Raw genomic sequence first — 13,981 nt, forward strand, 5'->3', positions numbered from 1 at the left:
GTCTATCTCGCCCCGCCCCTCGTATTCTGCAGTTCCGGCTCTGCAGATTCACTACTCACGTTTCTTTTTCCCGTGGCTCTTTCTGCTTTTTGGTACCCGCTTTAACAACGCACGAGACAACTCTACCTGAAAATAACTTAAATTGATTTTCTGCTTTTCCGTGTATGCGGCGGGCTCACTGGCCCTTAACGAAAGTGCGGCTGCGAACGAGCAGACGCTCACGGGGCTCGGGGGAGGCGCGCTCGAGCTCCCGGCGGCGACGGCTACGACGACCAGAAGAGGGGACGGAGTCGGCGCCTGAAGCAGTGGCTGAGCCCATGCCCCGGGACGGCGGGAGGGCCCGGAGAGACAAGTCCGGGGCCCGGGGCATGTCCCCAGGGCCCCCGTGAGGAGGCGGCGGCGGCGGCGATGGAGATCCCGCCGCAGGAGGCGCCGCCCGGGCCGGGCGCGGACGGCGAAGCCGAGGAGGGCCCCGCCGAGGCCCCGTCTCCCGGCCCCGCATCGCCCCCGGCCGACGGGCGCCTCAAGGCTGCGGCCAAGCGCGTTACTTTCCCTTCCGACGAAGATATCGTGTCCGGAGCTGTGGAACCCAAAGACCCCTGGAGACACGGTAGCCACGGCTGGAGCGCGGGGGCGGGCTGGTTGGGGACCTGGGAGTCGGTGCGGCGACCAGTACAGAGGTGGAGCTCAATAAGTTGCCCCTAATAATGATTTAAGGAGACAGTCGTCCGTTTAGAGCTTGGAGGGTGTTAGAGAGGGAGTGGCTGTTGGGTTGGGAAGGTGAACATTAGCTAGTTTATGTTACTCCCTCTCTCCCCTCCCCAAGGGACGCTGATGGTGATCGTTTGAGGAATTCAGACGGTGAGCAATCAAAGAAAGTTTAGTGGCTTGGGAGATTGATTAGGAGGGCAAGTAGCCTTTGAGTTCATAGTTCCCTCAGAGAAGGATAGAACAGTCAGGCGAGGAAGAGTGGGTCAACATTGTCGCTGAAAGGGCAGTTGGAGGAGTTTGATGGGCCCATGGGGACAGAAAGAGGTTACAATCGTCGGTCTGCAAGCCTCGGGGCTGGGGATGGTCACGTGACTCAACTTCGTTGGCTGAAAGGAGGACAGGGAGTAAACTTGGAGCCTGGCGGTAGAGGAGTAAGTCAGTCCTGGGACTGGGAAAGGGAGGCAAGGTAAACAAACTTGCCAGAAAAAGGAGCTAGTTGGTGGTCAGTTTGGGGCTGGTTGAGTTAGTCCAGGGAGGTGTTCGATCTTGGCATCAGGAAGAAAAGTCACCGCGTGCCTCCTCTTCCTCTCCTCCCCTACTCCCCCCCCCCCAAAAAAAAAGGGAAGCAGAACATTGTCAGTCATTCAGGAGCAGAGGAACTTTGGAGCCTGGCTCTGGGAGGGCTATCCTTGTTTTGTTCCCTCTAGCCCTGTCCCGCCTGCCCCGAGAAAGCATTGGAGTTGCTGGCGGTGGAAGGTGAGAGCGCTGGAGAAGTTTGATGGCTCGAGGTGTGGTGGGGAGAGAGCGACTGCATAGGTTAAAAGTTCTCTAGAGAAGGTCAGCTCTGTGTGGGAACTGAAAGAGTAGTTGGAGGAGTGTGTTTTATCTGTAGGGCTGGGAAGGTGAAAAGAGGCTCCAGAGATGGATGGCAGGGTTGAGTCCTGGACAGGTCTGGGACTCGTGCAGGGATGGAGCCAAAGACGAGAGGGATCGGCCTGGACCCTGGTCTATAGAAGTTGGTCTGTGGGCCCTGGGAGAGAGGTAGAAATGTTGCTGCTCTGTGGGCAGTGGAGAAAGCGATGGCTTTGATGTGAGGGTGGGAAGCGTGGGAGCTGAAAGCTGAACACACGAGGAGCGGCCGCGAATGCCATCTTGGCCTGTTAGTGTTTTGTTTGTTTTGTCTTTTGGCTGCATGGTGTGGAATAGGGGATCTTAGTTTCCCGACCATGGATCAAACCCCGGGCCCGGTGCTGTGGAAGCACAGTCCTAACCACTGGACCTCCAGGAAATTCCCCAGCCAGTTATTATTAAACAGACAGTGGTTAATTTAAAATTCTTGGCCTTGGGAGCCAGCCAAGTCCCTGGGCTCTCGGCCTTCAAGATAGGTTAGGTTGGAGGGCTTGGGGAACTAGGGCTGAGGAAGGGAAGAGGGAACAGGCCCCAGATATAGCATCCGGTCCAGGGAGCTCAGAGCAGGAGGGAAAGAACTGGAGAGGCAGAGCGGGATGGTGGCTAGCCTGGGCTCCAGCTCAATCCTGAGTCCCATTTACCCAAAGCGTGACCTCAGGCTGGGTTCCTAACTCCTCAGAGCCTCGATTTCCCACCTGTAAGTGGGTGAGAGTAGCCATGCCACGGGGTTTCAGAGAGGACTGAATAAAGTTGTGTGTGGAAAGTGGTCGGCCAGGGTGGGCCTTCATGAGGCTGCAGTTATCGTTGGTCATTTTAGGGGTGACGTTAGGTGCTACCGGTCGTTTTAGGGGCTAGCCTGGATGAGTTGGTTCATGGAGTTGGGGGCGGGGGGCATGCTTCACAACCTTCCAGTCGGTTGGTGGGCTCGGGCCCGGGGGAAGGGAAGATGTTCCGTCTGTGGGCCGGAGCACAGTGGTGGCTGCAGCAGTTGGAGAGTCCGGGCCGGGGGCGGGGTTCGAGTAGGGGAACATTTCTGGCCCGCGGGTTCCGAGAAGAGCAACAGCTGTGTGTTAGCAGCTGTTGGGCTTTGGGGAAGCCATTTTTCCTCTCTGAGCCTCCTGTTTCTTTCTCTGCAAATGGAGGTGCTAATTTCTACTGTGGGAAAGTTGTGAGGATTAAATAAGATAGTCCTTGTAAGTTCCTGCCACATAAATAGCAGCTGCTGTTATCCAGGCAGATTCAGTCTGGTTTTTTTTTTTTTGGTTGGTTGGGTTCTTTTTTTTTTTAATGTCTCGGGCAGTCGTGAAGAGGCGGTGAAGGCGGGGGTTGGGGGGCAGAATGTTGAGTAGGAGGGTCAGTTGGTGCCTGGCTGGGAGGGGTTGAGAGGATGGTGGCTGGGAGGGACGGCGGGACTGGTCTGCACTCACTCTCCAGAAACATCAGTGGGTCTGAGGTGGAGAGGTGATGACCTGGAGAAATGGGTTGATTTTACGGGAGGGTGGGGAAAGTTGGTCTGTCTGGGCCAGGGAGAGGGGCTGAGGTTGACCTGCGAGGGAAGGAGTTGGTGGCAGGGGAGGGAGTTCTCAGGCAGGGGAAGGCGCATTGGTGAGGTTGGTGAGTTCGGGCGATGGGATTTGGCAGGCCTGGTGGTGCTGGCCGGTGAGTCGCCCTGTGTCTGGGGAGGACAGTGGAGTTGTTGGCTGGTCTGGGACTGAGGGAGACAGAGGCTCGCCAGGCTGTGGAAAGTTGGGCCAAGGGGCTTGCCCAGTTGAGAGACTGAGGGTCTCAGCTGGGGGCTTCAGGGAGGGGTTGACAGGTCTTGGAGGAGGGGCAGGAGATTTGCTGGAGGTGGTCTGTGAGCCGCGGGAAAGCAGAGAGGGTGTCATTTGAGCTCCGGCCCTTGTGAGAAGGGTGAGGGAGGGGTCACGCTGGGGGTGAGGGAGGGGGTCACCCTGGTGACACGACCCCGAGGCCAAGGGTGAAGGAGGAATTGGCACATCGGAATTGGAAGAGATCATTCAGAAGCTGCTCTTCCATCGCAGAGATGGAGAAGTTGCGCCGGCCCAAGGTGCAGGAGCATCCCCAGGCTGGGAGCAAGCAGCCACTGGAGGAATTGGGCCCTAGCACCAGGCGCCCAGTCAGCAGAGCCTTGCCCTAGGAAGAAAGCTTGGCCAGGCCTGACAGCCTCTGGCTGCAGTGGGCGAGGCTGGGTCTGGGGCTAGGTGGAGGCCCAGCTGGGTGGGAGCCTCTGGGGGTGTCTGCTTGAGACAGGAGCCCTGTCAGGCCGTGTCAGAGGTCACGTTTTGGGGAATTCCTGGAGACCAGACATTTGAAAGAGGTGTGGGAGGGTCTCATGCCTCCTGAGGCTCAACCCAGCCCAGCGCTCAGAAGGGCCTTTCCTGGCTCCCATGTCACGTGATGTCCCTGCCTGCCCCCAACTTGGGGGCCTGCTTGTCTGCCTCATTGCACTAAAGGCCGCCTGCCTTTAAGATACACATTTGTTTCGTGCTGGTGGTCTCTCTCCCCATCTAGAATGGGAGCGCAGGCACTGTCCATGCTCATTCCCACTCAGCCCCTCGAAAGACACATGAGGGTCATGGCCGAATGAGCACCAGGGGCGCGTGCAGCCATGCAGAAGGGCTGAGGCCAGGCCATACCTGGGGCCCTCTCGCCGCGGTGTGCTCCCTGCCCAGCCCCGGCTGCAGAGTGCTATGGCTCCGGCCCAGCCCCGATTCTCGCTGAGCTGGTGGTTTGTTTCCTCATCTGTGAAATTGTGAGCGCTGTCCTGCTGACCTGACCTCCAGGATGTCTGAGCGGACGGGATGGACCTGGTGGGGCCGGGGGGTCTCTGCAGCAAGCCAGTTGCCTGCCGGTGGATGGGCTGTGAAGCTGGAGAGGGGGCCGCCTCCGTACTGCCAGGCTGGGGCCAGTGTGTGGCACACACTGGCACACACTTGTGGAAGTGGGCCCCCATGGAGGAGGGGCTCGCCTGCTGCAACCCCCATCCATAGCAGCAGGCCTTGCGGTCCCAGCTCCTCTGAGGGTCTTGTACCAGGGACTCTTCAGACCAAACTGCAGGAGTGACCTGAGGCCCAGCTGTCTCCCTAGTCCCAGCTGACCGCCATGTGGGGAGGAGACACGGGTTTGGTGAGGCAGGCGTCGGGGAGCACGTGACACCGGCCGCGGTCTGGGCGGCTGTCTCCCCCCTCCCCCCAGTCCTGCCCATGACTCATTCCCCGCTCCCTGACCTCCACCCTGTGCAGTCTGTCCTGGAGTGGGGGCATGGGAGCTTTGCCCCCCCAGGAAACTCGTCATGTGGAGTGGAGGCGTCTGCAGGGTGGAGGGGGCCCAAACATGCCCAGCTCCGGCCACCCGAGCTTCAGGGGTGGGATGGGGGCGAGGGGCTGGTGGGGACAGTGGCCGTCGTGTTCCTCAGTGAGGATCAGAGGGCGTGGAAACACCATCCTGTTCGTTTTCACTGAAACCCGGGCTGCAGATTGAGTCCTTGAAACAGCTTTGACAGGTGGGAAGGAACCTATCCGTAGTGGACAGAGGCTCTCTTGCTAGCTAATGGCTCATTTTACCTGAGTGGTGGGCGGTCTGGCTGGTGAGGAGCCAGTGCCCTTGTGGGGGGTGGCTCTGGTGCTTCCCCCAGGGAGGGCCCACCCTCACCTCCTCCTGCCGGCACTGGCACAGAGACTCTGCCATGTGACTTTGGGCAGTCGTCCTCTCTGTCCATAATGATATTTCTGCCTATGAAATACAGCTGGCAGTCATGCCTCCTCATAGGGCGATGAGGATTAAGTGAGATGACTGTCCCCGGGGAGTGCTGGGGGGGCCTGTTCTTGTCGTCGCCAGTCTTCTGCCCCCCGCCTACAGCCCCTGGCCTCCGTGCCCTGCTGTCTCTGCTGTGCGTTTACACTCGCCTCTCCCCCAGCGTTTCCCTCGTCAAAACCCTGCGGTCTATCCGTCAGAAGAGTTCCCCGACATCCCTGACAGGGACAGTCCTGTCGGTGACGAGCTGGGTGACTCTGGGCAGGCTGCCCAGCCTCTCTGAGCTGAAACTCAATCAGCCGTCTCGGCCTCTGGCTGAGAGGCAGCAAGGGCAGCGAGGGTCTAGATGCAAAGCGCTGAAGTGTTAGCCGCAGCCTCTCAGACACCGGCCATGACTGTGGACAAGTTCCAGTTGCACCCCCCCCCCCCCAGCCCCGTCCCCTCTGTAGAATGGCCTGGTGCCCAGCCCTAAGCCCCATGGGAGGCTGACTCTGTGGTCGGGCCTGTGTGGGGAGTGGCTGGCCCTTCTCTCCACCTCCAGGACTTTATTTGTGTTCGAGTCACATTTCCCTCTTGAAGGGTGAAGACTGTGGGTCACCCCTGTGACCTGCGTCTGGCGCCCAGGAGGGTGGGCGAGAGGCAGGGGAGTGAGGCTTTCCGTCAGCTCTCATGCCGCCGAGGGCCTGGGGAGAAAGCCTCTCGGAGGAGCTGATGGGCCTGCACCAGGCCCCATGCCTCGGGCGCTTGGCGCTTGGTCCTCCAAGGGGGCTGTCGAAAGTGTGTGCACGCGCTTCTGGGAACCAGGCGTCTCCTGTCTCTCTCAGGCGTTTGGCTCCAGAAGTGTTAAGAGCTGTGGAGCCAGACGCCCTGGACTGGACTGGCCGAGACGGGGGCGGCTTCTGGGAATGGAGGCCAGGAATCTGTGTTTCTAGAAAGCTCCCCAGGCGGCCAGGTTTGGCTGTCCTGCTCAGGGCCCCTGATTCAGCCCAGCTGCCCAGCGCTCAGTCCCAAGGCTCAATTCCAGACCTCAGTTCAAGGGTGGCTGGGGCTGGCCTCGCAGACTTGTTCTAGAGCACACTGAAGCGTCTGACTTGCGGTAACTGCAGAAACGGGATTTGGGTGGGCGGCCTTCCGCAGTGGAGTGCGGAGGGGCCCAGGCGGAGGCCCCTGCTCTCCAGGCGACCCTGGTCACCGCTCGTTACTCCCGCGCGCCCACCGCTGTGCTGAGTGGGTGTCTCGGTTATGTCTCCCGGCCGCCCGGGAGGCAGGCGCCGGTCTTCACGGTTTGTAGACAGGCACTGGGAGCACAGAGAGGCGAGGTCGCTGGAGGCGGCCACAAAGCCAGGCAGTGTGGCGGGGGGCCTGCGCTCTCCGCCCGAGTCCTGGCTGCGTGAGCTTTGGCTCACGGCTGCATCCTCTTCTGCCTGCTGCGGGGTTTCCTTGTCTTGAACCCATAACCCTTTGTGAGATGGAGATGACCATTCTAGCCTCACCAGGAAGCTCAGGGACGAGAAGCAGCCTGAGTGAAGGAATCGGCTGGGTGGCGCTCAGGAGGGGATCTCTGTGGTTCTTGGGCACCTCAAGCGTCCTGGGAGGTCCTCGCTGCTCCCCAGTCCTCAGCCTTGGCCCGAATTCCTCCTGTGCTCCCGTGTTGGGATGTGGTGCGCGCTCAGTCCCTTCCGGCGGAAGGCGAGTGCAGCCTCTCATTTAGTGAATGCTGATGTTAGGGGCCAGGGGAAGAAGGCAGGCCCTGCCTCCGTAGAGGTCACGGTTGAGTAAGGGAGCCGCACGGTAAACGGTTCTAATCAAATCGGGGTGCCCACGACCCTGACTGGGAAGAGCTGATGGGCAAGGCACGGGTGGCTTCTTGGGGAGGAAGGGGCCGTCTCAGGCCTAAAAAAATCACTGGAGTGAGCCAGGTGAGGAGCAGCTGGAAGAAGTGCAGAGGGTTGGAGGCGGAGCCAGTGAGGCGCATCCGAGGAGGAGGAAAAGGCCAGTCTTCCTGGAGTCAGAAGTCTGGAGGTGGAGGCAGGAGGGTCCGAGGCCAGACTGGGGAAGGCGGGGAGGGACCATCCACCCGGGTGGGGCCTTGCGGGCCCTGTTAGCCTGAGCGTGGCAGGGAGCCAGCAGAAGGCTTTAAGAAGGGGCCTGCCCACTTTTCAGCAGAACCTTCTGGGAGTGCGGCCTGCAGAGGCTGAGACCAAGGCTGGGGCAGCAAGCCTGAGATTCTCAGCCTTGTGAAGCCCTGCGGTGGCTAGGAGCTTGCATTTGTTTGATTGATTTAATCACCGGATTTATCTGAACCTCTCCCTCCCCAGAAGGTTTTACACTGTGGTGTTCTCCCCATGGGTCTCTGAGCTCCAACCCCCCAACCCTAGTTCGTGTCCCCTGCCCTGGGGTGGGGTGATGGGGTGGTGAGTGGGGGCGTCGTGCACTTGGGTGCTTGCACGGCCTCCCCTGTGCCACCTCAGCAACTGGCTTCACCTGTAAAGTTCCCCAGGTCCCACACTTCCCAGATGCAGAGAGCTCTAAAAACTGGGGTCTAACATAATAGAGGAGGCATCCTGTGGTGATTTTCTAAGATCAGGAAATTCTGAGCTCTAGAATATTGGCCCAGCAATTTCCAGTAGGAGACCATGGAGCCCCCAGTGGGCCCCTTCCCCGTTTCTGTGAAGCTGTAGTAATGCGAGGCAGCCCAGGCCTCGAGCTTCGGGGCACTCTGGTGCCAGTCCACCGCTGCCCTCTGTCCAGAGGCGCTCGCCTGGCTTCTCTGCCTCAGTATCCCCTCTTGTGTGGGGATTAAGAAACTTGGGAGGTGACTGGACCGGTAACTAGCTGTTGCATGCAGTAAGGGCTCGTTAGAGCTGAACGGGGCCGTGTCCTGGTGAGCCTGCCCTGGCTCCCTCCTTTCCAAGAGCAGACTGACCAGCCCGAGACCCTGGGCTGATTGTGAATCCCACCGCGTGAACGCAGACACGTCCTGAAACCTGTCTGTGTCACAGTTTGCTTGTCTATGGAGCCATTTTGGCACAAGAGGAATGTGTTTCGAAGCCTCCTGACTCTTGGTGGGGAGCCAGGCCCAGCCTTCCGAGCCAGGGGCACCCCGTAGCCCCTGCAGACCTGGTGAGAATGCCGGGTCCTTGACCTCACCACTCCCAGGCCGCCCCCATCACTCCCGCCCTGAGCTGGGCCATGCTCGTGTTAGGGCAGCTCCCTCTTGGGGGTGCTTTCCGGGCTGGAGCTGCAACAGGAGGTGGGGGTCTGGTGCTTCAGTTAGGGCGGGACAGGCGGAAGGGTCCTCTTTCCAGGAAGGGGGTTCCAAGGCCGGGTGCCCCCAGGCCGGGTGCCCCCGGGAAGGACCGACGCCCGTCGTGCTTCGCTTCTGCTTTCTCCCCGCTGGGAAGGCAGTTCCGCGAGCGCAGAGCCTGGCTTGGTCTGCCTCCTGAGTGTCCCCAGAGCCGCTCGGCAGCCCTCCCCTTGGCGAGCCGTGGTGGGGGCAGGTATCCAGTGGGCACCCTATATAAAGTTATTCTCACCGTCTTCCTTACTCTCTGCAGCAGCTCCGGAGCCTTTGCCTCAAGGTGGGGGTGGCGGTTTGAAAGTGTCTGCTGACAGCCGCTCGGCTCATGTGACTTGCCTGACGCCCTCTCCCTTTCCAGCAGAAGCCTGGGGTGGGAGCCCTGTGGTCTGATGCTGCGGAGGCCTTGTCGGATCCCAGCTGGATGTCCTCCCCGGTCGGGTGGGTGGGAACCCGCTGGGGTCAGACTCGTGAGCCACTTTCACGCCCACCCCTCCGTCTCCCCATAGCCGTAGCCTCCTGCCAGCTGCCATCAGCCGTGTGGTGGGGGAGCTGCTGGTGTTCTGTGCGGCCCTCCCCTTTGTGCGAAGCCAGCACCTTCACGGCTGAAGCCCCTGGGTTCCTCAGAGCCCTGGGGCGGCTGGGGGAGGCAGGGCGGGGCTGCCGGGAGACGGAAGCGCCCAGTCCCCGCCAGGGAGGGAAGCAGCCCTGCGGAGGGTCAGGCTTCAGGATGGCCGTGGTGGTGACGACCGTGGTGGGGTGATCGGAGCTCTTCGCGTGCGTTCACTCGTTTAATCTTCACAGCAGCCAGAAGGGGAAAGCCGGGGCTCGGGTGCCGAAGCCACACGGACAGTAAAGGGAGGGGCCGTGTTCGAACCGGAGGGAACAGGGCTCACCCTCTGCTCTGTTCCCCAGAAGCCTCCCAGCCTCCTCACCACAGGACAGAGGCTGCGCCCCTGAGCCAGTGGGGAGCCCTTCCCAAGCCGGTGTCCATCCCCGTCCGTCCCCTACCCCCCGGCCCCCCGAGTCTAATCCACAGACCACGGTTCCCTCTGCCCTACGTCCCCGCACTGGCGCACACGTCGCCTCCAGACAGCGCTGCTCTGCTCTCCCGGGCTCCTGTGGTGCCTCCTCACGCTGTTGTTTGTTTGGGTCTATTTCCCCGCACTGGACCCAGGAACACCGTGAGAGACCGCATCTGTTCCCTCTGGCTCCGTGTGAACACCCCCAGGCCACACAGGGACTCGGAGCCCCGTAGGCCTGCTGACGAGCGCCCCAGGTCGGGAGCCTCAGGCCCCTAACCCAGGCCTGGGCCTCAGAGTAGTTGGGGGCCTGAAAGGGAGCAGGGGCCAAGGAAGATGTTCATAGGGTCGCTTGGCCCGTTTGTCCACACTGCCATCCATCCATCCAGCCATCCGTCCGTCCATTCATCCCTTGCCACCACCTCTCCCCACTGTGTACCAGGTGACGGAGTCCTGACTGCCCTCCCTGCTCACGTCCTCTCTCCATTCCTGGGAAAGCGAGCCCTGTTTCTTCACATCAGGCTTACGGCCCCTTCCCCCCACTGCCTTTCACACCGCATGCGGGAGCTCTAAAATAGCTCGCAAGGCCGTCCCCCACTGCCTCCACTGACCATGGCTGGGCCCCCCCTTGCCCGTGTCTTCTCTGGGCTCAAATGCGGTGGCTTCTTCTCAGTTCCAGCCTGCCGGGCGCTCCCCACATCCTGTCCTGGAATGCCCGCCTTGCTCTCACAGCTCTAGCTTGTCCTCAGGTAGCAGCAAACCCTTCTTTCCTGACCCTCTCACTTGGTTCCCCCCAGAAGGTCAGCGATCTGGTTCTCTGTGGGCCGGAAGGTACTCTTGCACCCTTGGCTGTGAACATCATGAGGGCGGGGGTGGCTTTGGCTGGGTGCTCCCATATTCCCTGGTGCTCCAGCATGTGGCACCGAGAGAAGGAAGGGCAGGTGGTGCCAGGCCTCAGGGACTAGGCAGGCCACACTCTGGCAGCCCAGGACAGGACAGGAGGAGGGCCCCGAGTCTGCCGCGGGTGTCCCCCTGCCAGATCTGCAGAGCCCGCGGGAGTGCAGGTCGGCCGGCAGGCCCGTCCTGGCTGTGGGCTTGCTGTGGGTCCTCGGCCAAGGCACTGCCTTTCTGTGCAGCAAGGGGGTGTTGAGGTCCCTTCCCACCGTGTGTGTTTCCCTGTCTCTGTCCATAGGCCACCCCCACCATTTAGGGAACGGAGTGCCAGGACCTCCTCACCGTGGGCTGGAGGGCAGGGCAAGAGAGCTCAGGCGGTGGTAACTGGCCCGCCTCTCTGCTTTTGTGGCAAGTGGCCTGATTCCCTGCCCGCCAGCGACAGGGGAGTCCAGCCCCCACTTCTTGCCCTGTGATCCCCTTCTCTCCTGATGCAGCTCTCCCGCCTTTAATCACAGTGACTAGAAAGGGCTGTGTTCCCTGGGATGGGGCTTGGGGGTCCTCTGTCCCCTGGGCCTGGGCTCAGCGCTTGGGGTCTGCGGCATGGAGCTTCTCTGGGCTCCCCTGCCAAACTGCTGTCTCCCCGTTAAACTGCAAGCCCCAGGAGGGCGGGGCTGGGGCTGGGGCTGGGCTGTCCTGTCCTGGTCACTGCTGTGTCCGGCAGCACCGAGCCTGTGCTTGGCGAGTGTCGTTCCATTAGCATGGAGTTGGGGGGTTGGTGTGGGCAGAGCCTGGAGATAGAGCTCCCCATGGAGCCCTGCTCAGAGCCCGCATGTCTGACAGCAGTCTGACCCCGGCTGGTCCTGAGCAGACACCCCAGGCCAGTGAGTTCGGGGGGCGGGGGAGGGCAGGGCCATCTGACTTGCTGGGCGGCCGCCAGCTGTTGGGTCCAAATGCCTGTGCTCACTGACCACCCATCCGTGAGGATCCCGCAGGCGCAGGCTCCGCCCCTGTTTCCCACTCAGGATTATCCGGGGTGGAGGCTTATCGTCCTGGCTGTACAAGTGAGGCAGCAGGCTGGATGGGGTGGCCTGGCACCCAGGATGGCTGCTACTGCTGCTCAGCCACCTCTGCTGCTTTGAGGGGCAGAGTGACACGTCCTCGAGGAGGGCAGCTGAGAGACCTGCCTTGTTGTACCCCTGGGCTCCCTGCCTGACGTTATTATGAAAAGAGAGAGTTTGGGCTCTGGGGCAGTAGAGATGCCATCTGCAGCCCACGGGGCAGCTGAGCAAGTCCTGCCCGAGGCTCAGCTTTCTCCTCACCCCCTTAGTGGGGGTCGGTGAGGGGAGCTGGGGGTCGGTGAGGGGAGCTGGGGGTGGAGGGTGTGCGGTCACCTGAGAAGCTCAGGATGGTTGTTACTAAGGGAGAGACCCCTTACTTTGATTCTTTTCTGACTTTACAAATAAGATATGTTCACTGTAAAAAAAAAAAAAGACTTGGAAAGTCAAAAGAAGAAAATGAAAATCACTTCTTAGGCTTACCATCTGGAATTTTTTTTTAAAAGCTCCTGCTTCTATTGCTAAGTCACTTCAGTCGTGTCCGACTGTGCGACCCTAGAGACGGCAGCCCACCAGGCTCCCCCGTCCCTGGGGTTCTCCAGGCAAGAACACTGGAGTGGGTTGCCATTTCCTTCTCCAATGCATGAAACTGAAAAGCTCCGCTGAGATGTAATTCACGTACATTTCAGCCATGTAAAGCACACAGTTCAGTTTTTCCCAGAATGGTGCTTTGTCATCGCAGACCATTTTTAGAACATTTTATTACCTGACCTCCTCTCCCTGCCCCAAGAAACCCTGAGCCCCTGAGCAGGGAATCCCAGCGCCCCGCCCCCGCCCCCTCAGGCCACCGCTGGTCTGCTCTTGTTAGCTTCTGGGCGTTTCCTGGAAGTGGAGTCGTGCTGCCCATGGCCTCTTGTGTCTGCCTCCTCTCACCGAGCACGGTGTTCATAGAGTTGACCCACGTCGTGCCCGTGCTTCATTCCTCGTTATCACTGAATAACATTCCATCGTGTGGATGGTTCATCTCTTTGTCCATTGATGTGCATTTGAGTTATTTCCACGTTTTGGCCGTGATGAATAGCGCTGCTGTGGATGTTCACATTCAGGTTTTTGTGTGGACCCAGGCTTTCATTTTTCTGAGATTTCTGTGAGATTGCTCGTTCATCTGGCGACTCTAACCCTCTGAGCAACTGCCAGACCATTTTCCCCGGGCGGCTGCCCCACTTAGCGCTCCCCTCCACCGGGTGAGGCTTCCGCTCCCTCACGCCACATCCTCCCTTCCTCGTCCGGCCCTTAGATCCCAGCCACCCCACTGGTTTTGATCTGATCTGCGTTTCCCTGACGGCTGATGGTGTTGAGCATCTTTTCACATGCCTCTCAGCACTTGTATGTCTTCTTGGGAGACATGTCTGTTCAGATCCTTGGCCTGTTTTAAAATGGGATCATTTGTCTTCTGGTTAGGCTGTAAGAGTTCTATATATATTCTGGATGCAAGACTCTTTATCAGAAGCGACGCGCACCACCTGGAATGTCGTCAGCGTGAAATGCCAGAGCACTTCCTTCCCATCTCTTCAATGGCTAAGTTACAGTGCCACAAACACGTAAAAATAAAACTGGGCAGAGTCTGGGTATACAGTTGAATGTCCTGCATTTTCACCTCATTTTTCCTTTTTTTTTTTTTTAACAAAGCACGATTAAAATCCACCATCAGGCTGTTGTAATTTATTCCAGCCATTCCGCGTTGCTGAGCATTTAGGCCCTTTCCAGTTTTCAGCTGCATGAATAATGCAGCGACGTTCAGCCTTGTCCATAAATTTTTCTGTTGTCACGGGGAGCTTTCTCAGAAGAAATTCTTAGAAGGTGGTTTTACCAGGTCAGAGGGTAGGAACCTTTGAAGTCTCACATACAGTCTGTGCTCACAAAGGTCTGGAAGCCTCGAGGGACAGCACTTGGTTGTATCTCTTGATTTTTTTCTTTTTTAAAGAATGAATGAATAATACTTGCATTTGGGTGTCTTGGTGCCCAGATGGTGTTTGGTTTTAATGAGCCTTCTTGAACTAGTAGTTAACTTGCTTCTTGTTACCGCGTTAGTTGCTTCTTCATGCACTGGGCCCATTTTTGTTTGGGGATGTTTTGTAAGCCCCGTGTCTCTATTTCGGATATCCACTCTTGGGCATTACATCGTGTGCAGATATATTTTTCCTCATTTATCATTGGCCTTGCTGGAAAGCTGGAGGTGGGGGAGCCTCCTTAAAAAGAGTCCCTGTGGCCTTTGCTCTTTGCTGGCTTTCTGCAGCAGGGAGGGCTGGGTGGGTGGG

General features: G+C 59.3%; 1 protein-coding gene across 1 annotated transcript in view; it reads left to right on the forward strand.

Annotated features, from left to right (window-relative positions):
• PPP1R37 (protein phosphatase 1 regulatory subunit 37) overlaps nucleotides 63-13,981 on the forward strand; it is a 37,527-nt gene continuing 23,608 nt past the window's right edge. Inside the window, exon 1 of the mRNA XM_018062574.1 lies at nucleotides 63-610. Within this exon, the coding sequence (XP_017918063.1) occupies nucleotides 409-610 (202 nt within the window). The 5' untranslated portion in view covers nucleotides 63-408. The remainder of the gene's footprint in view (nucleotides 611-13,981) is intronic.

This window comes from Capra hircus, chromosome 18 (genome assembly GCF_001704415.2).
Source record: "Capra hircus breed San Clemente chromosome 18, ASM170441v1, whole genome shotgun sequence".
Taxonomy (NCBI): domain Eukaryota; kingdom Metazoa; phylum Chordata; class Mammalia; order Artiodactyla; family Bovidae; genus Capra; species Capra hircus.